General features: G+C 48.9%; 1 protein-coding gene across 6 annotated transcripts; it reads right to left on the minus strand.

The window, feature by feature from the left end:
• Window positions 1-2,132: 2,132 nt before the first annotated feature.
• On the minus strand, window positions 2,133-27,422 carry IKZF4 (IKAROS family zinc finger 4). Of its 6 annotated transcripts, none has more exons than XM_069581024.1 (9): window positions 27,136-27,222; window positions 18,364-18,418; window positions 13,104-13,197; window positions 11,713-11,817; window positions 10,467-10,727; window positions 9,325-9,492; window positions 6,721-6,870; window positions 6,132-6,263; window positions 2,133-5,483 (listed from the first exon to the last, which is right to left on the minus strand). In XM_069581024.1, exons 2-9 carry the CDS (start codon window positions 18,382-18,384, stop codon window positions 4,720-4,722), a joined length of 1,695 nt encoding a protein of 564 aa, XP_069437125.1. In that variant the 5' UTR covers window positions 18,385-18,418; window positions 27,136-27,222; the 3' UTR covers window positions 2,133-4,719. The 6 variants fall into 6 exon arrangements, with proteins under 6 accessions (XP_069437125.1, XP_069437126.1, XP_069437127.1 ...); XM_069581025.1 differs by having other exon boundaries at window positions 18,364-18,415; window positions 27,136-27,221; XM_069581026.1 differs by lacking the exon at window positions 13,104-13,197 and having other exon boundaries at window positions 27,136-27,422.
• Window positions 27,423-27,502: the final 80 nt, after the last annotated feature.

Genomic DNA, 27,502 nt, shown 5'->3' on the forward strand with positions numbered 1-27,502 from the left:
GTCCATGAATCAAGGCAAATTGAAAGTGGTCAAATAGGAGATTGAACATCGACATTTTAGGAATCAGCGAACTAAAATGAACTGGAATGGGTGAATTTAACTCAGATGACCATTATTTCTACTACTGTGGATAAGAATCCCTTAGAAGAAATGGAGTAGCCATCATAGTCAACAGGAGTCCAAAATGCCTTACTTGAATGCAGTCTCAAAAATGACAGAATTATCTCTGTTTATTTCCAAGGCAAACCATTCAGTATTACAGTAATCCAATTCTATGCCTCAACCAGTAATGCTGAAGAAGCTGAAGTTGAATGGTTCTTTGAAGACCTACAAGACCTTCTAGAACTAACCACACAGTTGTCTCCAAAGTTGAAGAAACTTTGGTATCAATGTGACCTCCCAGCATTCAGATCCAAGATAGTACAGATGGAGATGGACCCTTCATTTGTGAATCCTTCAGGAGTCTAAACACACCAGATTCACTGTCCATCTAACAATCCATCGTGGTTTCTGCTAATTTGTAACCCACGTAATTGGAGTTAAAATTTATTTCTCAACTTTTGTTTTGGCTTCAAAACAATTATGCTTGTGGTCTTTTCTAGTTTCAATTTGCTAGTCAATGGGATATAGAAAATGATAGACTCTAGATGGAAGTGTTTCCAGTTTTCACTTCAACATAGTCTCATGGAAAACACAAAGCAGACAATATTGTATGGAATGGTAAAAAGGTAAATAGGACCGAAAAAAGCTTCAGGGATGGGGACAGAAAATAGTTAATATTTAAGAACGAAGTTAATGTTCCTATGTTGATTTTTCTTTGGATTTTCATAGCCTGAGTTTTACTGGCTGGATTTCTGGGGTTTAAGGGAAAAACACAGACTTTGGAATAAGACACCATGTCCTTGGGTTCAAATACGGGTTCTGTCACTTACTGATAAGTCTTAGACAAGTTATTTATTCTCTCTTGGTTTTTAATCCTTCACTAGTAATGAATTATTTTATAGGTTGTCTCTACCTATTAATTTCCCTAAGTTAAATGAATACTTGGCACAGAGCTTTGCATTTATAGAATGCTCAAGAACTGGTAGACTTACTATCATATCTTTATCATACGTAACTATTCATGTTATGTGTCTTGTATCTCCCTTGGTGTATAGTATGTTTTACATGTAGTAGGTACTCAACAAATGTTTGATGAATCTCTGCTTTGTATGCATAGGCAGGTTGGGGTTTCTCTCCTATCCTGAAGGTACTCCTGGTGGAATAATCTCTTCCACTTCTCATTCTAGTTTGAAAATTCTTCTGTTCTGTAGTAACATCTTGAGCATTCTTGTTTGGTTTCCTCTCAGTCTTAAGACTTGTTCATCTTAAAAAACGTGTGAAAGTGAAAGTGAACGCTAAGTTGTGTCCCACTCTTTGCAACCCCATGGACTATACAGTCCATGGAATTCTCCAGACCAGAGTACTGGAGTGTGTAGCCTTTCCCTTCTCCCAGGGATCTTCTCAACCCAGGTCTCCCGCATTGCAGGCTGATTCTTTACCAGCTGAGCCTCAAAACATTTAGTAGTTGGTATAATATGCTACAAGGAGGTCCCCCTCCCTCCTAGCAGAAAAGCAAGGCAAAGGAAGTCTGCAAAAACAACCAGGGGTGTTAAATTACTCATGTTTATTTATAACAGACCTTCAGCCAGTACAGTACAAAACTTACAGTAGTATATCTCCGTTACACAAATATTTACTTACAATATATTACATATACAAAATGCTTTGCAATAAGTCTCAAAAGCTAGTTTAACTCCTCTTGAGAAAGGAGAAAAACTCTTTAAAAAAAAAAAAAGGAAGGGGGGCCCCAGAGGAAGAGGAGGAGGTGAAGGGGTAAGATCCAAGGAGACACCAAGCATAGGCTACAAATGAAACCCTGGGAGAGAGAGAAGAGAGGTGGTATTGCACTTACTTCTGTGTTTTATTTTTTCTTTTTGTTCTCATAACTTCTGATTAAAAATATATATTATATATATATATTATGTACACAAGGAAAGAAGCTGCCAGAAGTATTACAAAATCGCATCCGCAGCTTGGACACTGACACGAAAAAACAAAGGTCTGGAAAAGTGTCTATTTAGAAATTTTTTTGTGTGGTGTTGATTTTAAATATCAATATAAAAGGAAAACACCTCTTTTCTCCATGTGGGTTTCAATGTGTGTTTTTTCTTTTTCTTACTTTTTTTTTTTATGCAAAAGGAGCTAGGAGAGAGCATGAGGATGTTTGAGGTTCCAGAGCTGGAAGGCTCTGGAAAGTAGGATTTTGTACCTAAGACCCTGGTTAAAGTGCAGTGATGGTCTGGAGAGAGACAGAGTGTCCTTCTCTCCCCTCCTTAGCACCTGGTCTTGCCCTTCCAGTCTCTGCTCTCATGGGCTCAGAGTATGGCCTCAGAGCATAGTCCTTCATGTTCCAGGAGGTTACAGGTGCCAAAACTGACGGGGAGGGGATGAGGCACCCCAAGGCTCTGATACCCCAGAAGGGACTAGTCCTTATGAGGTGTCACCAAATACACAGCAGACGCAGAAGAGGTGGTGAAGGCAGGTCTAATAGCAAGGGGCTCGATAACCAGGAGAGTTGAGGGAACCCCAGATATGAATCTCAACTCTGCTGCCATTCTGAAACAAGGAGCCGGTTCCCTGGGGGTGCTCTCAAGAAGACTTTCCCCTTCTCCAGAGACCACTCTCCTCCCAAGTGGCTCCCTGATCCCCTGCCCTTGGCAGCATCTGTTTATTGCTACATTGTCAAGGAGAAACAATCAACCCACAGTGTCCCTCCCTGACAATCTGGTTCTCTTGGGGAGACCACATAGTGGGGGAGAAGAGGAGAAAGAAGTTTTTAGGGTCTCCCTTCCCATAATAGGATAAGGTAGACTCTCTTAGAGCCCTTAAGAGCCCCAATCCCAGGGTCTGTCCCTTAGCCAACCCTTTACCATCCCCCTGAATTATCCCTGATAGGGAGTGAGAAAAGTAGGAGGCAAAAGAGCCAATAAGGAAAGGACATGTGGAAAGAAAAATGGAAGGGAAGAGAAAAGGGGGGAGAGAGAGAGAGAGAGAGAGAGAGAGAGAGAGAGAGAAGGACCAAGTGTTACAACTTGTGAGGTGTTCTGTTTGGTTTTTACTTTTTAATCTTTAAATATAGAAAAACAGGCTTTGGTTTGAATCTCAAGGAAGCAGAGAGTGGGATGGCTGTGGCCTTGGGCAGGGAACTCGTGTTGAAAGAGACCTCCACTCGGCGGTGGAGCAACCTCCTGCCCCCGTCTCACTGCCTAGGGTACCCAGACAGCCAGGGGTCTCTGCAGCAGACAGGAGAGTGCCCCTCCTGCCCTACATCTGGGAGCTGAGTGCCAAGGGGCAGCAAAGGCTGACTCTCCCAGTTCAGCTGTGTCCATCCCAGTCTTGCTGGCACAAGAGTGGAATGGGGAGAGGGGCGTATGCCCTTGCTCATCCTGGGGATAATTTTTGGTTATACTGAGAGTTAGGAGAGAGAAAAGAGACATTCTTTTCTCCCTGCCACTGATCCTAAGAACAGGGCCCAGGAGACCGGGGATGAGAGGGTGAATCCTGCTAGGGGGGAGAAGGCAGCATGACTTGGGGGCTGAGGATACCCCCTGTTATCAGGCAGCAACCCACCAGTTTCTCATAGGACAGGGACCTAGGAGCCCCCGAGAGCCCAAGTAGGTCACTAGAGTGAGGAAGTTTGAGAGGTGGGAGAGAAAGAGAGGAATTTTGACCCATTCCCTTCCCTGGTTCCCAGTTAGGCACCTGTGGCTCCACACATGTCAGAGACAGAGGATTGCTGACCTAGCCTTGGCCCCTGAGAATATAAAGTTGGGGCATTCCAAGGAGAGAAAAACCACTACTGAGTAGACAGGCAGTTTGAAGAGAGTACAGCAGTGTTGGGGGTTGTTCGAGGAGAGGAGAGAGAAAGATCACACTGGAGAGGCAGATCCCGGATGTGGGCTTTGGGGAACTCTAATTCCTAGTGGGATGTCAAGAGGACCCTCAGTCCCAGGGTGCCTGGGGAGAATTTCTTCAGCCTCTCCTACTTCCAAATGAGGGATTTCTTCATTTGATCAGGAGTTGTGCAAGCTGCCTAAGGTGAGAGGGCACAAGAGGTATGGAGTACCAGGTTGAAGGGTCCCAGAGAGCAGAGGTAATGCCACAGAGCTAAGGTAGGAATAGAGAGAGCGATCAGCATCAAAAACGGAAGAATCAGATACGGCAAAAGATGAGGACCTAAATCAGGAAGCCCAAGGCCTCTTAGCACTAAGAGGAGCTTCCTACTCCTGGGGCTGTTGGAGAAAGCGCAAAGAGACAAATTAGGCCTAAAGTGGAAGGGGACTGGGCAGGAAGGTGGGAGTGTGGTAAGTGATATAAGTTAAAAAAAAAAGAAGCAAGAAAAAACTCAACAAATTGTATTAATAAATAACTCAGTGAGTATGGTGGGATGAAAGGAGAAGAGAAAAAGGAGAAAGATGAGCAAAAGACCTGTTTCATCACAACGCTTAGATCAGTCAGTGGGGAGGAGGAGCATGGGTGAGGACGGGTCAGGGTCAAGGGTGAAGTCAGGTAGCCAGTGGTGGGGGCTATACAACCCAACTCCTAGAGACATGGTGAGGATAGGGCTAGCCTCCGCAGGCAGGGCAGTGGAGTGGTGGACGGAGGTGGGGCAGGAGGTCACTGGCCCACCTTGTGCTCCCCCCGGACAATGTGGGAAGAGAACTCGTACCGGTCCTGGCTGTGGTGGCCACAGATGTTGCACTCGAAAGGGTCTCGGAAGCCGTGGCAGCCCATGTGGATGGTGAACATGACGTGGTCCAGGAAGAGGACGCGGCAGTGCTCGCACTTGAAGGCCTTCACTGGCTCGCCGCTCTCGCCCACTACCCGGAGCACTTCCTTGGATGGGCCTGGGGTGCCCCGCAGTAGCCCCTCCTGTGGCTTGGGGTCCTCTTTGGCGTAGGCAGGACTGGGCCGGCCCACCACGATGGCAGGAGGAGGCTGGGGTGGGGGGCCCTGAGGGAGTGACACCACCCCCCCAACTCGATCTTCGTGGTTGCTCTCTGTATCTGTGGAGTCCTGGCAGCCATTGCTGGGGGAGGCCCCAGGGTCAGTCAGGGGGCCTCGGGCCCGGTAGAGGAGGGGACCTCCATCAGCTAGATCCTCGGGCCCCTCACCTGCTTCCCGGGACCCCGGAAGCTCCAGTCGGCCAGGGAGGGGCTGCATTTGAGTGTAGACAGAGCTGATGACGGGCGTGAGTTCTGAGATGCAATTGGTGGGCGGGAGGCGGAGGGGACGCAGATGTTCGGCCCCCACGAAGGCCAGAGAACCTCCGAAGCCAGGCTCTAGGCTGTGGTGTGCCACCAGCTCCACATCCTTCTCGTAGCCGCCCGAGTTCACATCGTAGGGGAGGTCTGAGAGGCTGAAGCGCATCTGCTTCTCACCTGTGGAGAGAAGGGTCTCAGGAGGGCTGACTCTGGGTAAGTCCAAGCTCCCCTAGGATTCCTTCTTTGTTTTCTTTCCCTGGGGATGGGTGTAACATTATTCACCACCCCTCATTTACCTCCCACAAGGTCAGGTCCTCTGCGGGGCTGCTCCCCAACCCTGGGGTATAATCTTAGAGAAGGACTTGGTCCCAACCCACTGGTCTTGAAAACTTACTTCCTTCATTGCTCTCCATAAAGAGAGCTAATGGCCAGGGACCCCCATAAACACCTTTTCTCTCTGATTCAAAGGGCCCTTCTCTCAGTCCCCATAATCTGACTCAAAGGGCCCTTCTCTCAGCCCCCATAAACAGAAGTCCTTACCATTTTCAAAAACTGGAAAAGCCTGACCCTTAACCCTCTCTTCTTACAACCATCCTGAGAGCCCTCAACTCTGACCCATCTTCCCCCTTGTGAGGGATGTTCTCCTTCTTTACTCCCCGCCTCCCCCCCATTCTGGGGATACATTCTGAACACTAAGAGACCATCAGGCTGGTCTCTTCCACCCCAAGCAAATCTCCAGACCCAGTTGGTCTAACAGCCACCAGTGCTAAGATTTAGACAAGTGGTGGCTTCCAGTTGATGTCTCCTCTCCAATTGGACTCTTACCTACAAACTTCTGGGGGGTGGAACGCTTGCGTTTGGTGAGGCTGTTGGCCAAACGGTCAATGAAAGTTGGCCTCTCAGAGGATGAGTGCAGCATGGAGTCTGGCACCATCTCCAGGTCCCGTATCTCATCACCTGGTGGGAGGGAGCAGGGGTGGGGTGGGGAGGGCGCAACAGGCAGGAGCATCTGAGCAGGAGAAGCAGGGGCCCAGCTGCCTTTGCCTGGAGAAAACCCGCAGGTCGCAGGTCGGTAGCTGAGGAAGGTCATATCGGATGCCTGGGAAATGGCACTCTGCTTACTGCACCCCATCTAGAGCTTACTACAGCACATTTCCGGTGATGTGGGGACAATTACATGCATCTGACCCTTGACTGCATACCTCCTGCGTGCTCTCTCTCTCTCCCATTAGACTGACAACATAGATGAAATCCTTCCTACCTCTGGATCTCCCTGCAGCACCCACCACAGGGCTCTGCACCAACTCGGGTGCTCAGCACATTTATTTATTCTGGAGATCCCATCCCTCTGTGAGGGTAGGTGCTGGGGTCGTCTCTGTCCTGCACTCCCTGATGGTCCTGCCTGCGGCCTCACCTGATTGGCCAACCAGAGCTTGGGCTTCAGTGCTGAGACTCTGCAGGTAGTTATGGCACCGCTCCTTGTGCTCCTCCAGGGTGCTCTGCTGTTTGTAGCTCCGGCCGCAGTAGTTGCACTTGTAGGGCTTGCCCACCGTAGGGGAGGAGACTGCAGAGGAGAGGGAAGAGAGGGCATCAGAGTCACTGCTCGCTGGTGCTGCAGAATCATCCAGGAGCAGGTATGCATGGGAGTGAGGAGGAAGGGACGTGGCTCAGTTGAGCTCTCTGGCTCATCTTTCTTTCCCCAGCTTCAGTGGCCAGCGTGAACAGACGGTGGAACCTTGAAGAAGAAAGACAACGCACCGGGATGGGAGGAGAGAGGGCACATGGCTTTGGACTGTTGGTGGGCCTCAAGATGGCCACGTTGCTGTTCAAAGGAAGGAAGGACCCGGGGACTTTGCAGGGGATCATCCTTGGCAGGCAGGCTGGCCCCACCCCAGGATCTCAGAGTCTGGGGCCCAGACTGTGGTTTAACCTTTCCATGTGGCAGGCGGGTGTAAGGGCTGTTTGTCAGACAAGGGGATTTTTTTGCTTACGAACTATCTGCTTCAGTTTGGGGGAAACTGGTGGGCTGGGGTGACAGAAATGAGAGCCCTCAGCTCTGCCAGGGTGGGGAGGGGCATGTTCACTGACCTTTACTTATATTTTTACCTCCATCCCCGGCCTGGTTTTAACTGCTCAGTTTTCTTTTTCGCTACACTGAGATATACCAAGAGAGCCCCAGAAAAACCATCACTGATAGAGAAATTCTGAGAAGAGAAAAATAAAGAAAATAACCAGAGGAAAGTAAAGGAAGAAAACACCAATTTGGGGGGTCTTCGTTTTTTTTTTTTTTAAAAAAAACAAAGAAGAGGTTATAAAGATTTTGTTTCTGGTGATAAAAAAAAAAAGGTTGGGAAAACTGAGATCAACACTTCCTTTGAAAACAACTTGAGAGAGGATATTTGTGAAAGTATGTTGCCACTACTGAGCAGGGAGACAAGAGAGGGTATCTTCAGGAGGCTGGTAATTACTACTGGCCTCTGCCCCTACTGACACACGCCTAACCTGGGCCTAGACTAAGTCACCTACTGCCTTTTTGCTCTTTTTCTGTAAAACCCAAGCGGTTGGGGGATAAGATGAATGCCGTGGTCCTCGTCCACCCAAGACTCGGGGAGATGGTCTAACATCTGGGAGGGGAATTCCCTTTTCTTTCCTATAGTGTAGGCTGTGATAGAAAATATCTCACAGAGATAAGACCCAACACTTAGATCAGTGTATCTCTGTCCACCTGTGTCCCTAAAACGTCCTATACAACAACATCCAGTGTCCTCCCAGCTGGCTTCACTGTGGTTGGTAAGAATTCTAGGGGGCCAAGCCATCCTTGTTCCAAACCAGCAGGGGGAGCCACCCTTTTCCTCAGAAAAGGAGTCTGACTTGCTCGGACCCACCGCTCACACCTGCCATTAACTGGATTCCAGCGAGGCTGTGGAATAGCTCTGTGATAATAACATCTACCTTGGAATTGTTATGAAGATCACATGAGGGAGGAGACACATGTAAAATATTTGTAGATTATAATGCCTGAATCAATAATGATCTTTCTCCCTAGTTCTCCACATACATAGAGAGAAAGGTCTCAATTCCAAAGTAAGAGAATCTAGAACAAGGTAGGTGGCTGGGGAAATCTGGAACAAGAGGGTGGTGAGGTGACTGTTCTGGCCCTTTAAATCCTGGCCCAGGAGAGTTTAAGAAGAGGGAAAAAAAACAAGGAAAGTTTCCAAGGACAGACCCTACTAATTGTTTCCCCTCTGCCCTTCTTGCTTCCTTTTCCCAATCTTGAGCTCCCTCCTTCCTGCCAGCTCAGCTCCTGGCCTTTTCCCAAGTCCAAGTCAAAAGCTTAAAACTTAGTGAAAGGCTTCAAAAGTGCTGTCTGTCCAGCTGATCCAGAAAGATGTTGACTTAACCTGTCTTGGCTGGGGCTAGGAAACCTGGTTAGTCCAGGGTCCCTGGCAGTGTTCTCAACACTGACCTCCAGGCACCCTCTGGATTTACTCTTGCCTCTAGGAAGGTAACAACCTCGTGAGATGGGAAACAGAAATGGGATACTCTTTCCCTAGGCTTCCTTTCTTCCAGTTTGAGAGGCCTGTGGAAATTTACAGGAACCAGCTGGAAGTCTCAGGGAGGACAGACAGAGGTTGTCAGAGACCTCTGGTGTTTGTGCGGGGTGGTGAAGATGGTGACAGGTGTGGGGCTGGAGTACATGAGAGTGGAAGGAGGGGTGTCCCTGGTGCTCAGAAGGGAGGGTGATGGGCCCCGGATGGTTCTGGCATCAGCATGAATGTTAAAAGCCAAGTTAGGGAGGGTGACTATTGACAGCCAGGAACATCACCCATGCCCCTCTTGCTCCATGTCGCAGAGCATGGCAGATGTAAAATATCCCGTCAAAGAGCCCCAAATGTCCTGGGGCCTGCTGCTCTGTTCTGGGAGTGCTCTGCCCCCCTCAGTGGTAGACACTGTAACCCTCCAATACTAGAGAAGTGGCTGAGTTCTATTTATTGGGTGTTCCGGACTTGCGGCCTACCCGAGTGTGTGCGGAGGTGGCCAGTGAGCGCGTCGCGCCGGCGGCAGGCATAGTTGCAGAAGGGGCACTTGAAGGGCTTCTCCCCGGAGTGCAGCTTGATGTGACGCAGCAGGTTGCCCTTCTGGGTGAAGGAGGCACCGCACTGGTTGCAGTGGAAGGGCCTTTCCCCTGTGAGGGGAAGAAGAGATCACAGACGAGCGAGGGTGAGGAACTGTGAAGGTTGAACCTAGTCCCTTACCCTCTGCTCTACCCAGCCCAGGGAAGGAAGGTGCTCAGAACACATTTGCAAGGCAGGGCAGTACCACACACACACACACAAATGCTGCTTGAAAAGGACCTCTTGGGTACAGTCTCACCCTGAGAACTGGACTAGAGGTGTGTGGCAGGGCAAAGGGTACCAGGCCTGGAATGCTGGGCCTAAGACTGTTAGCAAGAACCGAGCCCCGCAGGGCCTGCTCTGCCCCAGGAGCCTGGAGCCCAAGATAGCTGTGAAGAGGCTTCTGTTTTCCTTTATTTAAAAACTCATGAGACAGGGACTTCCCCTAGTGGTCCGGTGGTTAAGACTCAGCGCTTCCACGGTAAGGGGCACAGGTTTGATCCCTGGTGGGGCACTAAGTTCCCACATGCCAACTGGCATAGTGAAAAAAAACCCATAAGACAGAAGAGCCCAAACAATACCTTGCTGGATTATAGGATTATTCTTCTTTTTGTAAAAAAAAATTTATTTATTTGGCTATGCCCAGTCTTAGTTTCAGTACTTGGATCTTTGCTCTCCGTTATAACATGTAGGACCTTTAGTTGTGGCACCTCTGAGTGTGGCATGTGGGATCTAGTTCCCTGATTAGGGATCGAACCCATGCCCCCTGAAGTGGAAGTTTGGAGACTTAACCCCTAGACCACCAAGGAAGTCCCCTATAGGACACTTCTTGAGGCAACACGTCTTCTCCTCCATCACCTCCTGAGACAAACACCAGCTTGCCTTTGTAACTATAGTTGAGGAAAGTGCCAGGAAGTACAGGTGTTGATGGAGTCCAGATTTCACCCCCCACCTTTTTTTAGCAGCTAGAAACAGTGCTGGGAGAGACCTCCCCTTCCTGAGACGACCCTGCTTGGCCTGGGCCTGGGGCGCCTGCCGTACTCACCTGTGTGGCTGCGCTTGTGCACCATGAGCACGTTGGGTCCAATGCAGACCATGCCGCAGACGTCACACTTGAGCTTGCCATTGGGCAGGCGGATGCCCCCAGGGGAGTGAGGCTCTGGCCCGCTTCCATCACAATAGCCCAGTGGCTCCGACAAGGAGTCTTCCACGATCACACTGTCATCCTTCTCCAGGAGACGCTCGTCCGGCCCCAGCAGTCTGCTCGACTCCTCATCACTGTACATCTCCACCTTGATGGAGTTGGCTGGAGGGTGGGAGCGTGTTTAGGATAGAGACAGACCAAGGAGGGAGCCTGCCCGCGGGCCAGAGAGGCCCTCCTTAAGTCCCAAAGGCTGTCTCCAAGCCCTGAGACATTCAGGCTTTAAGAGAAGCCGATCTCCTAAGTATCCTGGGTGGTGCTATGGGGTCCTGCTGGGACTTGAGACAAGCTTTTGTCCTCCTCTCCCACCCACGAGGTAAACAGGTTTCCAGGGAAAAAAGTTGGGGTACATGGGATGTCTTCAGTTACTGGAGAGAGGAGGAGACTAAGGGGAGCCTTTTCCTCCACTCTCTTGTCATTAAGGAAGATGTCTGGCTTGGCCCCGGGCAGGAAGCCAGGGAGTAACACTGGCGGGAAAACGGTCCTAGGATGACGGAGACAGCGGGCTGAAAAGAGAGCAAAACTGGAAGACAGACATAGCTCACGTTATCCTCCCACCCCATAGGGCCGGACACCTCTATTCCCCTCTGTGAAAATCTGGAGAGGGGACTGGAGGAGGGAGGAGCCATTGAGGAGAGAGCTTTGGCTCTGGCTCTGACCTACATTCCTGGCTATTCCAACCATTTAGAGAATGTCACAGATCCAGGGCCAGCGAGGAGGGGCAGTCATGGGGACCCTGTCTGGTAGGAGACCGGCGGGGGTGAGGAGGGGATCCTTCTCATCTCTATTTCCTATGTAACTCCAGCTCATGACCACTTCCATCTGCTCAGTTCCAGAGTTTTTCTTTGGAGCCTTTACCTTAATCCCACCCGTGCCTCTTTCAATTCCACCCTAGTCATAGGCAGTGAAGGTTCACCCCCCCCTTAGAAGTCACAGAAACCCTAGACATGGAGCTCCTTAGTGCTGTTAGGTACTCTGGGCCGGAAATCAGACAGAGGCAGTGAGCGGGAAATGGCTGCCATGGAAGGCAAACTGAGGGCCAGACACACACTGGGTGCCCAGGGCCCGGGAGGCTGGAGGCTGCACTTACCACTGAGTGAGCGGCTGGGAGAAGAGTGCTGGCTGTTGGGGGTGCTCACTGAGGGCCCCACTGGGGCCCCGAGGAATTCCTTCTCCAGAGATGAGTCCCCGCTACCTTGGAGGAGAGAACAAGAAGGAAGGTGAAGCTGCAGCTCGAGCCATTTTCCGTCTACGCCTGATCTCTTCAAAGTTCAGTTACATTTCACAAACATTTATCTTGTAGCCACGTACGAGGCAGCGTTGTATGTAGGGCACCATACCTCGTGCCCTCGTCAGCCTGGGTGCCCGGCGCTGACTTCTGCGAGCTCAGTGGCTGTGCCTTGCCCACCCTACCTTCATCTAGGCCTGAGGGGAAGAGCATCACTGCCTGACGTCCACAGGAAGCAGGGCTGGGGCTAGGCGGGCCGGGGTGGAGAGGAAAATGGGGGCCTTGCGAGGGAGGCAGTTCAGGACAGACGTTCTTCCCTACTGTTACTCTCTGGAGCCCCCGACACCGGATTCGGGATCTGCAGGAAGGGCGGCTGGAATTGTCCCTGAATCTAATGATAATAATAGTAATCATAATGATAGCAGCTAACATTAATTGAGTGCTTACTACATGCCAGGCATCATTCTATGCACTTTAAAAGAATTATCTCATTGAATCTTTACAACAACCCTGTGAAGTAAGGGCTGGTATGATCTTTAATTTTACAGATGAGGAAACTGAGGCACAAAAACAGCTCTGTTACTTGTCCAAGGTCACAGAGCTGGTAGTGGTGGAACCCGGATCTGATCACAAATAGTAAGTACCCGTGTCTTTAACCCTCATCTGTGTAGAGCTAACTGGGAGTCACTGTTTCAGAAGGCAAGACCTGGGTCAATCTCACTCTAAAATCAGCAAAAATGTAGCTATTCTAGAAAACCTCCATCTGATAGTATTCCAATCACATAGTTACTACTTGACATTCCCTTGACAGTGAAATAATCAGTGTATTCTCAATATATATGCATTTTAATTTGTTGACAAATAGCTTTGTAAAAATACTTTCTAAGAGTATTACGTATGTTTTTAAAAATCAGATAACATACCTGAAGGTACGAACCATGTCTTTTAAAAAAACCCTCCTCCCCACAATCTTCTGCACAAATATACATGTGAAATAAAACACATGTAGATAAACACAGACACAGACATATATCACATAGGTAGATAGACATAAAGAGAACATACCTATGGGGATAAACACTGGGCTAGCCATCTACATTATTTGCTAACATAAACATGCATAGATGTGTGCACACAGGTCTAAATATGGAAGACAGAGAGAGAGAGAGAGAGAGAGAGAGAAACCCTAAAATTCATCCCTAAAGTCCACCTATTAGCACTTTACCCAATTTCCCAGCTATGCACATACTTACTTTCACAAAATAAAGATTCCATTATAAAATGGTTGGAGTCTTGGGCCTGAGGCAAGAAATCCGGAACACACCCTCCTGAGGGATCCCTCTCCAGCTTTGGTCAGTGGGAAGAAAACAACCACTCAGGACTTTGGGACCATTTCCCATTCATCTCCTCTACTAAAAGTCCCATTTCCCCCACTCTAACCCATCAAAGCCTGAGGACATTTATTCACTACCTATCGAAGAAGCCTTATGGCTTGAAACCAAGGTTCCCCAGCTGTGGCTCTTTAGATGAGCCGTGGTTATCTAAAAAAAAAAAAAAAAAAAATGTTGCCCCCTATAAATACCACACACATATCACCAAGTGAGCATCTCAGAGCTGTGGGTTAAGACCTATAGACTCAGACCCAGTTTTTAAAATATGTCCTTTTAACTGAGTAGGGTTTGCTAAGGTTGGAAGGGCTGACTTGTCCTAAATCACTGGATGTTAGTAATGGGGGAAGAACAGGGCTCCGGGGCCTGGTGCTAAGTCCGACCCTAAAAGAATGAGTGAGGTTGCTGGAAATCCATCGCTGGTCCCAGCCTACTGGGCTGAGGCTGTCTCTTGGGGCCTGGGGCTTGATATATGGGGAAAACATCCTTAAAGGGATATTTAGGGACAGTAAGGGGGAAACATTCTCTTCGGCTCTCCCTCTTAAGGCCTGGGTACAGGAGGAGCAGGTACTTCCAGGGTCACATCTGTAGTTCAAGAGGCTCTTTGATGCCATTGCCCTCCCTAGGATACAGGTAAGAGGTGAAACAGGCTCAGGTCGACTTTTACGGGACTAATACCTGAAATAAATCCATTTCAGGGGTTAGAAAGTCTTCGGGGGCTCCAGGGATTTTGAGTTTTAGCCGGATGGTGAAGAGAACAAGAGTCCAATTTAGGAAGTTCAGCAGTTCCTCTCTCGGCCCCAGAAAACCCAGAGAGGGAATTTCAAACGCCTGGGACTCCCGAGAAATCCCAGACTATCAAAGCCAAGAATTAGGGTTGCCCTTAGGTCTCAGAGAAATTTTCTTGGTCAAAGTCATCCTAGGTTGGCTGAATCCAAACCCCCTGGAGGGCAAAGCCAAATCATGAGGTTCACATCAGAGGAACCAGGAGGTGGGTAAAGGAAAAGCAGTAAGGAGAGAAAGGAACTGGAGCAGTGTCCCACCAGCTAGATGTGTTTCCCAGTTGAGGGGGCCCAGCCCTCGGGTCCTGCTGCCCTTCCTCCATTCCTCCAAACAGAGGGAGGAGCCAGCTGTGGGGTCCCAGCGCCTCCACGCTTTTCTGAAGGGACCTCGTCCTAACTGCTTTGCCTTCTTGACCATGGGCTCCAGGGGGCAGGATGCTAGCCTGCTGGCAGGGAAGAGTGGGGACAGGAGCAGAGAAAGACGCCCATCCCCAGCTCTATTGTGGGGAGGAGGCTGAGGCCCCTCGCATCTCAGTTCCAGGCAGAGGCATCTGCTGTCGGGGGACCCTTCTTTACCTAGGTTCTTTTATGACCCATTCCCACCCCAGCCTGTCTCGGCATTTCATCCCAGGCAGCTCTACATCTGTCCCCAAGGCCTAATCAAGATGTCACCACAAGCTTGCACTGACCAAGTCGCAGCCTTTGCTTAGCAACACCAAACACCCTTCCCCATCCTCCGCAAGTGTGAGGAGGAACGCCCCCTCCCCCGCTCCACACACAGCCCCCAGTCCTCTCCCTCTCCTCAGGCTCGGGGAGTTGTTACTGAACTGGCTCCCCAGCCCCAGCAGCAGCCCCCCCTCCCCGCCCCCCTCCACTAGCCACCTTCTGCCTGAACTTACATTATCCTTCCCTTGCCGGTGAGACCCTGGGGTGCGAGCGCGGCCGCCGCCTTGGAAACGGCGAGCGAGTGCGGGTGGTGTGTGCATGTCTGCGTCTCGGTGGCAGGCAGGGGTGAGCCCAGCCACTCACCTTCCAGGAAGCGTGGATTCCTGGAAGTGAGGGGAACCGCCGTCATTTCGCAGGCAGCGGCAGCGGCTCGGTGAGCAGAGGCCCACGGCTGCAGCCAGCGAGAAGAACTCAGCCCAGGGTGTGTGTGTGTGTGTGTATGAGTGTGTGTGTGTGTATGAGTGTGTGTGTGCGTGTGTGTGTGAGTGTGTGAGAGAGAGAGGGAGAGAGAGAGGGTGCGAGAGGTGGGGGGGAGAGAGAGAGAGAGGGAGAGCGCAAGCAGCACACGCTTGAATGTGCCTGGGGAGGGGGCTGGAGAGAATGTGTCTGTGCCTCTGGTAGGGGGGTGGGGGGGGTCGCTAGGCTACAGCATCCCTTTCTCAAGACGGTGAAGGGCTTGGGGTGGGGGGTGCACAGGGAGGGAGGCAGATGCTGCTGCCCTCGTGCCCAGCAGACAAAGAGGAACTGCACAACAAATGCCTGAGAGACACAAGAGTGTGTGCAAGAGAGAGAGGGAGATGGATGGGCCCGCTGGGTAGGGGGAGAAAGAGGGGGGCCCCAGGGAAGGCCCAATCCTTTGCCAGCTGGGGAAGACAAGGCCTCAGAGGTCATGGGGCCCAGGACAAGGGGCAGCTTCAAGGCTCCAGATCAGCAGAAAGCCCCTCCCCCACCAAACTCAGGCCCTTGTCTTCCCTCCTTTTCTTCCTCCTCCAGGAGGGAGGTCGCTCTCCAGATTGGGGGGGTTGGGGTGGGCGGGACTAACAACCTCCCCCTTCCTAGAAGCCAGAGGGCCCTGCACAGTCTGATCTTGGGGCTAGTGTTGCACTGTGGCCTGGAGCCCTTTTGGATCCCAAGCAAAGTGCTGCTCCGGTCTCCCCACCTCCCCTCCCCTCCTGTGCCCCTGGGGCCCCAGCCGCCGACAGCCCTGGATGAATCCGCCCTCCATCAAGACAAGGCCTCGGCTCCCTTCCCTTCCAGAAGAGCTGCTCACGGCCGCCGTGCTGACCTACTTTGGAAGACTAGATTTTCTGATTCCAAGAAGTAGGGGGTGGGAGGGGCTGGGAAACTTTGGGCTGCCTACCTCTGGACCCCTTTCTTCCAAGGTTCCCTTAAACATTTCACAGTCCCAGAAAACTTCGAACAAGCACTGCTCAGTCAATTAATTGCATGAGCTGGGTTTGAGCAACTCAGTTTCCCTAGAAAGACAGGGAGTGGGGGCGGGGAGAGCATCTGTGTGGTAAATGAATGGACTCCTCCTTTCTTCCCTCTCTTCCCGCCCCCCCCACCCCACTGCCCTCAACCCACCCCAGGGAATGATCTTTCCAAAGAAAGAGATAAGGAAGAGGTGGACTTTCTGGAATCGGTTCTGTGTGGCGAAAACCTCTTTGGAGAACAGGAGAGATTCCCGATTCCCCCTTCATCAGTTGGGCAGGCAAGGGAAAGTCCCCTGTGTAGAGGCAGAAGAGTGGTGGGGGCAGGGGTACGGGGGCAGCTCTCAGGAGACCCTCACATGGACTGTCTCAGCCATGTCTGGTCCTGCAGGGGCTGCTTTTCAGAGCTCATGTGAGCCCTTCCTTGACTCCCAGCCCCCCTCCCCTAGTCCCCATCCCTCTCTATGGTAGCTGCTGACATCTACAATTCTCAAAACACAGGTGAGTGGTTTCTGGCCTCCACTTTCATTCAAAAACAATCCTTTGCTGAGGACTCTTCTCATCTAGGAAGTGCCAACCTGCTGAAAGCCGGGAAAGCTTGGTTTCATAGCACAGTGATGCCAATACACTCAGTTTTCTTCTAATATCCAATGTTCTCCAGAGATAGGCTGAAAAGTGCTCCATGGGCTATTTCCTCAGCTAGGTTCCCAGTTTCTCACTTGCCTGCCCTAGGGTAGGGACTAGTTTTCCTCTGAGTGTTCTCAGCTCCAAGGCAGGGTCCTGAGAACAGGTGTTGCTCAATAGTGGTTTTCTGAATAGGCCCACCTCAGCAGGAGGCAGGAGGATTGGCTGGCTCCTTAGAGGAGACATGACTTTAGCTCCAATAAAGTCTCTTTCAACTGAATCAGTCCACTTGATCCCTGTTACTCTGTCCAGCATGTAGCAGGTATCAAATCCCTGTACCAATTCCAACTCCTTCTCTCCTTAAAAGAGAAAGGGGTCAGAGTCAACTTATCTTGACATTATTTGGGTGCTGCCAATAACTCTCATATGTGTGTCTGGCCCATCTTGCTATCTCCCTTAGTGCATGCCCATAATTCCTCCATTGGTCCCACTTTTGAAGTAAAAAAAAATAAACTATAGGTCATTACTACAATGGTGCTTGGATTACTGATGGGGATACGTGTTATGTCAAAACCCAATTCTGGATTCCATTATTTCTTACAATCATTTCCTGCCCTAAAATTCTAATAGTCCCCAAAATGGTTCCTTCCCATCCCAGAGACAAATTCTGTCTTAGGCCATTTTCTACACCCTCGGAGACAGAGCCAAATGAGGTTCCTCATTTCTTTTCATCTTGTGAAACTAAGAGGATCGTGATTACTTTCATATCCCTAAAGCCATCCATACTACAAGCCGGGATCTCTTCTGCCTCATAAGAGTATCTGGCAGGTATAAAAAGCTTTATGATCATGGAAAAGATAGGGGGAGAATTGGTCTCCCTCTCTCTCTACTTCAAATGTGTAAGCTCTTGGCCCACTGGCTGAATTCAGACTGTAGACAAATTTGGCTTGCCCCATGGAACATTTCTTAAAATACAAAGTTATTATTTTTAAAGGGAGACATTCCATATAAAATCCTGATTTCTGATTTCTTTTGAAAAACTGGAAGCTTTGGCCACATTGGATACACATTCCAGTGGACCCTGCAGAGCTGTTGCTCCTTGAGGAAGGACATGTACTCTCCAGTCCATGACTGTCCCCATTACTCTCTTCTGCTCATTATCTGAGCCCACTTCACTCTGTTACATCCTACCTGGCCCCTGCAGGCCTTTGAGGTTTGAAACCCTGGGTGTCATGTTTGGTTAGTGACCTCAGCACAGGAGAAGGAACCAGATCTTGCTTCCACTACTTTGTTTCAAATCTCTTCTCTCTAATAGTCTCCACTCACAGTACCCCTCTTATTTCCTTCCCCTGCTCCTATCCTCCAAGAAGTCTGGGAAGAGAATCACTTTTTAGGGAATGTAAAATTAACAAAACAAACCACTCTATCTAGCACTACCAGAAGTGACAGTTTCAAGACTGCGGTGCACTGGGAGGTCATGTGCTAAGCTGAAGGCTCTCCACTCTGCTCCACAGGAGAGCGTGCTCCCAGCCCCTGACAAACAGAAAGCACAAGAGGTCATACCAGACATATAGGAACGGCCATTGCAGTCTTCTATGTCCATCTTAGAAAGACTCTGCTGGAAGAGAAAACAGCTACTATTAGAAGCTAGATCTGGAAAGGAAGTAGTTTTTCTCTCTAACATCCTGGAGTTAGCAAGAACCCTAAAGGACCACTTAAGTGTGCTCTGACCCTATTCTAACAAAGCAAAACCTCAGACTTTGTCCCGATGACAAAGATGATGTACCCTGACTTCCAAACCCCAGGGTCTCCTCTAACTCCCAACTTCTGCAGGCTTCCCCAGTCTCTCAGGTGGAAGTGCTGTCTCATTCCGAACTGGTCCCTGATTGTGTTGTTTGGAGAGTAGACCCTCTCTCTGTAAGTGAAGCGGATGGTGTAAGAAAGGAGACATGTTACAGCTCAGTGCTCACCAGGCAAAGAAACAACCCCACAGAGTCGCTACACTTTGTTAAGAAGGGAGTAGTAATCTAAGAAGTTTAGATTCAGTCATTCAAGGGAAACATGTTTGGGTAGGGGGAGGAAGGGGGACAGGAAAGCAGAAGATAGAGAAGAGCGGCCCACCTCAGGTTCAGAGAGGGGACATTAAATCCTTAAGTGGTTTCTTCTTACTTTTTGTCAATTACTTTGCTACCTTTATTTTTTTTTTAAGGGGAGTTGAAGGGGAACCTGAATTTAAAATGCAGGTTAGTCTATTTGAGGGAAGGCAAACAGTAATTGGCAGTAGAGTATTAAACAATCCAGAAGTGAGGACAATTAAAAGTGATAATTTGTTGCAATGAATTATCTCCTTAGGAGCCTGTGAGAGGAGAAAAAGAAAAATCCCTATTTGGTAGAAATTTACATACATCCATCTCCTATCTAGAACAATAGTAGATGTTCAGAGCAGTGGAATTCATCCTTACATTTTCCAAAAAGTGAAAACCAAAAATGCAAAATTTTGAGAAAAGTATTTGAGAATACTAGCAACAGTCTAGAAGAATGGAACTTAAAGTTTATTAAATAAGCAAATATAGTAGTAGCATTGGCTGAATAGGGCTTCCCTGGTGGTTCAGCTGGTAAAGAATCTGCCTGCAGTATGGGAGACCTGGGTTTGATCCCTAGGCTGGGAAGATCCCCTGGAGAAAAGAAAGGCTACTCACTCCAGTATTCTGGCCTTGAGAATTCCATGGACCATACAGTTCATGGGTCACAAAGAGTTGGACACGACTGAGTGACTTTCACTACATACATCTAAAATTGCTTTCACCAGTCATCTAATGAAAAATATATACCCCAGGGGCAGATTTTGGGGAGCTAGAGTGGGGCAAGGAGAGCTAAGAAGGCCTTCCTAAATGAACGATGCAAAGAAATAGAGGGAAACAATATAATGGGAAAAACTAGAGATCTCGCCAAGAAAATTGGAGATATCAAGGGAACATTTCATGCAAGGATGGGCACAATAAAGGACAGAAACGGGAAGGACCTAACAGAAGCAGAAAAGATTAAGAAGAGGTGGCAAGAATACACAGAACTATACAAAAAAGGTCTTATGACCTAGATAATCACGATGGTGTGGTAACTCACCTAAAGTCAAACATCCTGGAGTATGAAGTCAAGTGGGCCTTAGGAAGCATTACTACGAACAAAGCGCTAGTGGAGGTGACAGCATTCCAGCTGAGCTATTTAAAATCCTGAAGATGATGCTGTCAAAGCGCTGCACTCAGCAAATTTGGAAAACTCAGTAGGGCAACAGGACTGCAAAAGGTCAGTTTTCATTCTAATTCCAAAGAAGGACAATGACAAAAAATGTTCAAACTACCATATGATTGCGCTCATTTCACATGCTAGCAAGGTTATGCTCAAAATCCTTCAAGCTAGGCTTCAGCAGTACATGAACCAAGAACATGCAAGTGAACAACCTGGGTTTAGGAAAGGCAGAGGAATCAGAGATCAAATTGCCAACATTTGTTGGATCACGGAGAAAGCAAGGGAATTTGAGAAAAACATCAACTTCCGCTTCATTGACTACCCTAAAGCCTTTGACTGTGTGGATCACAGCAAACTGTGGAAAATTCTTAAAGAGACAGGGGTACCAGACCACCTTACTGTCTCCTGAGAAACCTGAAAGTGAGTCAAGAGCAAAAGTTAGAACCTTACATGGAACAACTGACTGGTTCAAAATTGGGAAAGGAGTACGTCAAGGCTATATATTGTCACCCTGTTTATTTAACTTCTATGCAAAGTACATCATGCGAAATGCCAGGCTGGATGACTCAGAAGCCGGAATCAAGATTGCCAGGAGAAATATCATATCTGGATATCAGATATGCAAATATATCACTCTAACAGCACAAAGTGAAGAGGAACTAAAGAGCCTCTTGATGGGAGTGAAAGAGGAGAGTGAAAAAACTGGCTTAAAAACTCAACATTCACAAAACTAAGATCATGGCATTCAGTCCCAGACTTCATGGCAAATAGAAGGGGAAAAAGTGGAAGCAATGACAGATTTTATTTTCTTGGGCTCTAAAATAACTGTGGACAGTGACTGCAGCCATGAAATTAAAAGACACTTGCTCCTTGGAAGGAAAGCTATGACCAACCTAGACAGGGTATTAAAAAGCAGAGACATCCCTTTGCCAATAAAGGTCTATATAGTCAAAGTTATCGTTTTTTCTAGTAGTCACATATGGATTTGAGACTTGAATCATAAAGAAGGCTGAGCACCAAAGAGTTGATGCTTTTGTATTGTGGTGCTGGAGAAGACTCTTAAGAGTTCCCTGGACTGCAAAGAGATCAAACCAGTCAATCCTAAAGGAAATCAACCCTGAATATTCATTGAAAGGACTGATGCTGAAGTTCTGATACCTTGGCCACCTGATGCAAAGAGCCAATTCACTGGAAAAGACCCTAATGCTGGGAAAAAGGAGAAGGGGGCATCAGAGGGTGAGACAGTTAGATACCATCACTGACTCAATGGACATGAATTGAACAAACTCTGGGAGATAGTGGAAGACACAGGGCGTGCTACAGTCCATGGGGTTGCAAAGAGTTGAACACAACTTAGTGACTGAACAATAACAGAGTGGGGCAACAGAACAGCCTGAGCTGCTATCAGGATTCTTGGGTCTCTTTGAAGGATCTCACTGAAGCAAATGGGTGAAAATTTGGTTTGAGTGTACTACTATATTGACTGAAGGTGAGGGTGGGGGGTTCTGGAGGGCACACATCAGGAAAGTATCTATTTTCCTGTCTCACCACCCCCACACCTCTCATAGTTCTTGTCTAGTGCTGAGAGATATCATGCTCTAAAACGTCTCACGAGAAAGCCCGAGACACGGGGCTTTGCTTCGCTTCACAAAGCAGTTCTCCCTAGATTTCATTAGAGAGATTTCTAGTCTCACCTAGGAAGCCTGGATGTGGAAGAAAAAAAAAAATTCTCTAGGTTTATTTCCAACTCCTCTTTTCTTGGCATCCTCCCTGGTATGGACTGAGCTTTGGGGCCAGACTGCTGCTAAGTCACGTCAGTCGTGTCCGACTCTGTGCGACCCCAGAGACGGCAGCCCACCAGGCTCCCCCGTCCCTGGGATTCTCCAGGCAAGAACACTGGAGTGGGTTGCCATTTCCTTCTCCAATGCATGAAAGTGAAAAGTGAAACGAAGTCGCTCAGTCATGTCTGACTCCTAGCGACCCCATGGACTGCAGCTTACCAGGCTCCTCCATCCATGGGATTTTCCAGGCAAGAGTACTGGAGTGGGCTGCCATTGCCTTCTCCGGGCCAGACTGCTAGACCATGCCAATAATAAGTGGTTCCTTGAAGGGTCCCTTAGGGGCAATGATAAGAAGAGCCCAAGTCCACAGTGGCTAGTGAACTCTCTGGAATTAGCCTAGAATTTCAGTGGTTAGAGATGCAAATATGAGGGAGGGCAGTCCCGTACTTATGGGATCCCTTTCATTTCTGAATCATTAGCTACATAATTGCCCTTTGGGATTTTGTAAAGCTCAAGATGCCACAGGTTATTTCCCTCACACACACACACACACACCCCATTGCAGGAGAAGCAAGAGTGAACAGGTTTTTCCCCATTTTCTGCTTGGAGAAACAGGCTCAGAGCAGCTAAGTGATTTGTCTCAGGGCTCACAGTGAAGCTGGAACAACAAAAGGAACCCCAGTTTCCTGTCTCTCTGAGGTGTGCTTTTTCCATTAAACCGTCTTACTTCCTTTCTTAAGCCAGGGTACTCAATGCCTTTGGATTTTCTTGCTTTTCCCTGGTTCTAGTGTCAATTTCCCTGGTTCTTACATCTTTTCCTTTGCTGTGATCCCCATGGGAGTGGGGTCTGTTACTTAAAAGAAAAAGCCAGCTGAGCAGGCTCTACCGGGAGAAACATCCTAATGGGATTGTGTGTTTGTATGAATCCGGAGCTAGAAAGGCACTAGGTGGGCAGAGCAGTTGAAGCATAGCATTCAGTTAGTACTGGCTCAGGAAGTGCATCTCATTTTTGGACACTTGTCCAAATGGTCTTAAAACAATTTCCAGAAGGGTCTGAAGGAGTTGTTTTCTGAGTTGAACTTGGTTCCTGGAAGTAAACTGAGCTCTTCTGCTTAATTGTTCTCAACAGGTGCTCTATGACACATCTTGGGCAAAATCAGTCTTTAGCTGCCTCCAACTGGTCTAAATGCCAAGTTGGGAGCCCTGGGAGTCGGATGGAATTGAGATTCTGCTGCTCCTGATTCTGGTATTCTGAGAGCCAGGAGCACATCAGGAGATGTACTTCACTGTTTGCTCAAATCTCCAGGCAGCATATCCGTCTCCACCTTCCCATTCCCGGTCCCCCAAGAACCTCCTCCCCTCCCTGGCCTGCCAGGCCTCTCCTTAGAGGAACTGGGTCAAATTAGGCAGTGCAGATTGGAGACACACCAGAGGGGGAGGAGGTATAACGTGAGAGAAATCAGTGACACAAGATAGGCTTAGTTCAAAGATCTCAAAAGGAAACTGACTTTATAGCAACACAGACATCATTCAGTTATGGAGGTAGGTATATATGTACTGTAAATTCAGTTCAGTGAGCTGAATACAAAGCACCTAGAAACAGCCAGCCTCCCAATTTAAAAGGAAGTATCTCTGTGAGGAGGGAGGAAAGGTTGGTCATTGTAACCTGAGACAAAGATTTTCTTCCTTGTTCTTCCGAATGCACCTGGCACCCTAAAAAGAGCCCTCCATGGCCCTGGCTTTTCATTTGAACAGGAATGGGCAGGAACAGGTATTCCCTTCTAGACAGAAGATTTCGCACCACACTTCCTGACAAGCAGCAAGTGAGACAAGTCCAAGGTCTGATTTCCAAGGTCAGGCTTCAGCTACCATCCCCATCTCCACAAAAACATACCCACAGCTCTATTGGTGACGAAAATATCAGAAAGTCAAGTTTTCTCTACGTACTGGCTCTGAAAGCCTGAAATAAGGTGGACATCACAAGTAATGAAAGCTCTTCAAATCCTCCAAAGAATTCTGTTTGACCCAGTGATACTCCAAAATTGGAATTTAAAACACACCCCATGTGGCTTCATGGGTAGAAAGGTAGTGAAGAGGATGTTGCTGGAAAATGCGGGTGGAAGTGGAGAGAGGGCTACGTCTCCATGTCATCCTTTTGGTTGCAGTAGGGAGAAGGGGAATTTTTTTCTTTGGTCTCACTAAGGATCTGAAGTGAAGTCCAGGGATCATTATTATTTTTAAAATACTTATTTCTTTGGCTGCACCTGGTCTTAGTTGTGGTATGTTGGTTCTTTGATCTTCCTTGCAGCATGTGGGATATAGTTCTCTGATCAGGGGTCAAACCCGGGCCCCCTTGGGAGCGTTGAGTCATAGCCACTGAACCACCAGGAGGTCCCTCCCCAGTGATGATGATGATGATGATGATGATTTTAATTTTTATGGAGGTTTAGCTGATTTACAATGTTGTGTTAGTTTCAGGTGTACAGCAAAGTGAATCTCTTACACATATATCCACTCAGTGGGCAACAAGGTCATTATGTTTTGTGCTTGAGAAACCAACATCTGTTGAGTAGAACAAGACATAATTCTGAAGCTGCCAAATTGAGGGCATCTCCCACCATCCTGGGGCCCACCCCAGAAGCTCCAGTGAGACCTCTCCTGATTCCCAATGGTAAGGCTACTTCCTTTTATAAGGCTTTATTTTTATCTCAGGAGCCACTAGTTTGACTGTTCTTGTGATCCAGGGAGCTGTCTGGATTCTCTGAATTAGGCTGTAAGTGGGGAAGGCCAAATACCGCATACTGCATACCGCAAAGAAAGATTCACTGACCTACTGCCAGACTCATGAAGAGATGAGGAATTCCTGGCTGGGCATTTCACATACCCTACCAAATAAGATGCCACACCCAGAGTGTCTGATTTGGCCTTTTATCTGGTCTTGTCCTCAGAATTTGAGTTATCTCAAGTGGAAATATTCTAGGTAGTCAGACACCTGTTTATAATGCTTCCTTTGGAAGAAAAGTTATGACCAATCTAGACAGCATATTGAAAAGCAGAGACATTACTTTGCCAACAAAGGTCCATCTAGTCAAGGCTATGGTTTTTCCTGTGGTCATGTATGGATGTGAGAGTTGGACTGTGAAGAAGGCTGAGCGCCGAAGAATTGATGCTTTTGAACTGTGGTGTTGGAGAAGACTCTTGAGAATCCCTTGGACTGCAAGGAAATCCAACCAGTCCATTCTGAAGGAGATCAGCCCTGGGATTTCTTTGGAGGGAATGATGCTAAAGCTGAAACTCCAGTACTTTGGCCACCTCATGCGAAGAGTTGACTCATTGGAAAAGACTCTGATGCTGGGAGGGGTTGGGGGCAGAGGGAGAAGGGGATGACAGAGGATGAGATGGCTGGATGGTATCACTGACTCGATGGACATGAGTCTGAGTGAACTCCGGGAGTTGGTGATGGACAGGCAGGCTTGGCATGCTGCGATTCATGGGGTCCCAAAGAGTTGGACATGACTGAGTGACTGAACTGAACTGAACTGAAAGTGGCTCAGATAGCAAAGAATCTGCCTGCAATGCAGGAGACTCATGTTCAATCCCTGGGTCAGGAAGATCCCCTGGAGAAGGGAATGGCTACACACTCCAGTATTCTTGCCTGGAGAATTCCATGGGAAGAGGAGCTGGGCAAGCTACAGTCCATGTAGCTACAGAGCTAGACAAGACTAAGTGACAGTTTTTTGTTTTTGTTTTTTTTTTCCCCCAAGGAAAAGTAGCAGTAAGGGGAAACAGTCAGGCCTCAATAGTCTTCTGTTTGGTCATGATATTGGAAGGCCTAGAGTTAAGCTGTGAGCAAGTCACAACCACACCAAGCTCACCACTGATGCTCTGAGGGCTCAGACTGGAGCTCTCAAACATGTAAGTGGGGGTGTTTAAGTCACAACAGTAGACAGTTTTGGAGAAGGAAATGGCAACCCACTGCAGTACTACTGCCTGGAAAATCCCATGGACAGAAGAAGCTGGCAGGCTACAATCCATGGGGTAGCAGAGTTAGACAAAACTGTGGGACTTTCACTTTTTTTTTCCCCAAGGATATGAACATGTACCTTCACACAGGCAAAGTGAACAAACAGCAGTAAGGGGAAATAGCCAGGCCTCAATAGTCTTCTGTTTGGTCATAATATTGGAAGGCCTAGAGTTGACCTGTAAGTCACAACCATACCAAGCTCACCACTGATGCTTTGAGGGCTCATAATGGGGAGACTGGGGCATAGCTGGAGCTCTCAAACATGTAAATGGAGGTGTTTAAGTCACAGCAGTAGACAATTTTGCTTTATAAGAGAAGGGACTGAGGTGAAAAAAGTTGTTCAGTGTTGACACACTGTGGTTGGTGATATATCAAATCTTCCTGGAAGCAGAGTCAGTAAATTCATGACGTTGGAGGGGGAAATGGGGTACCATATTTCCTAAATATCTCCTATCTAAAGTCCCATGTTCCCATTAAACATTGTCACTAAACAGGACCACTCATAGTTTTTTTAAAAAAAGCACAGAAATCAAATGAGTTCTACAACTCTAGCAAACTGGGGGAAGAAAATAACTGGGATGGGGCTGTGTGAGGAGGTACAGGGAAGGCTGTTTTATTTTAGACTTGCTTCCCAAGTCTGTTTTTCTCTCTGGTTGTCTGCCCCAGGACTTCTGCCTGTTACATTTCTTAAGGCTCCTATGCAATGACTCTCTTCCTTCCCAGCCTTGCTTCTCAGGTTCCGTGAACTTCTCACTCCGCATAGTGCCGCACACAGCACTTTTTGCTCCACCCTGTTTCTTCTCTACCACTTGTTTCTCCCACTCTGCTCACTGCCTCCCAGTCTTCCCACTTAGGCCTATGTCTTTCTCGCTAACCTTCTTGACCGACATCTCCCCCTAGCCACCCGCAGCCTCTTGCTTCTTTGCCCAAGTACCCAGTCTAATCCTTTCTCCACTCTATCCTGTTCTACCCCAACCTCACCCAACGAAGGAGCCTCGCACACGCCAGGTCTTGCCTGTCCTCGGTTCCCTGCCTTGACCCATCTCCCGCCTTTTTAGGACGCCTAGGTCCCTGCTACGTCCCTGTCAATCTTATGGCCTCGCGCCAACCCCTGCCCCCCACCGCCAGCTTTCTCCCTTGGGCCTCAGCCCACGCAGGGACCCTCTACCCGCCAGGCCCCCGCCCACGTGTCCCCCTCCCTTCACTTCCAGGCCCCTCAGGCCCCGCCCCCGGAGGCCGAGGCCCCGCCTCTCGCGCTTCGCCCAAACCCCGCCCCTCACTCACCTGAGGCAGCTCCGCGCGCGCGCAGGCTGGGGGGGTGAGGGAGTGGGGACGGAATTGGGAGAGAGGGAGGCGGGGCAGCGGGGTTCCCCCACTCTGGCCCGGACGGCCCAGTGCGGGGGGAGTGGGGTCACTGAGCTGGCCACAACCGGGCCGGAGGCGGGACCCTGGCGCTCAGCTGCGGCGGCGGCTCCATCTCCATCAGCGGCTTCACCTGAGGAGGGACAGGCCCCCCCCATAAACCCCCCCAGAACGACTGTCCCCCTCCCCTGAACAACTTCCGGTCCCACTACCAGGCGACAGGCGGTGTGGCCGAACACCGAGCGCCTCCAAGCTGGGGAGACAAGGGAAGGAGAGCTAGGGGAGAGTA

This window comes from Ovis canadensis, chromosome 3 (genome assembly GCF_042477335.2).
Source record: "Ovis canadensis isolate MfBH-ARS-UI-01 breed Bighorn chromosome 3, ARS-UI_OviCan_v2, whole genome shotgun sequence".
NCBI lineage: Eukaryota > Metazoa > Chordata > Mammalia > Artiodactyla > Bovidae > Ovis > Ovis canadensis.

What these genes read in the sequence shown, in the direction of transcription:
- IKZF4 (XM_069581030.1), bottom strand. Translation starts at nt 15,006, where the DNA reads ATGCACACACCACCCGCACTCGCTCGCCGTTTCCAAGGCGGCGGCCGC. An exon ending in ACCGGCAAGGGAAGGATAAT is followed by an intron (nt 13,198 to 14,919) that starts GTAAGTTCAGGC and finishes CACTGACCAAAG; the next exon opens with CTGGAGAGGGATCCCTCAGG. An exon ending in GGAATCTTTATTTTGTGAAA is followed by an intron (nt 11,818 to 13,103) that starts GTAAGTATGTGC and finishes CTCTCCTCCAAG; the next exon opens with GTAGCGGGGACTCATCTCTG.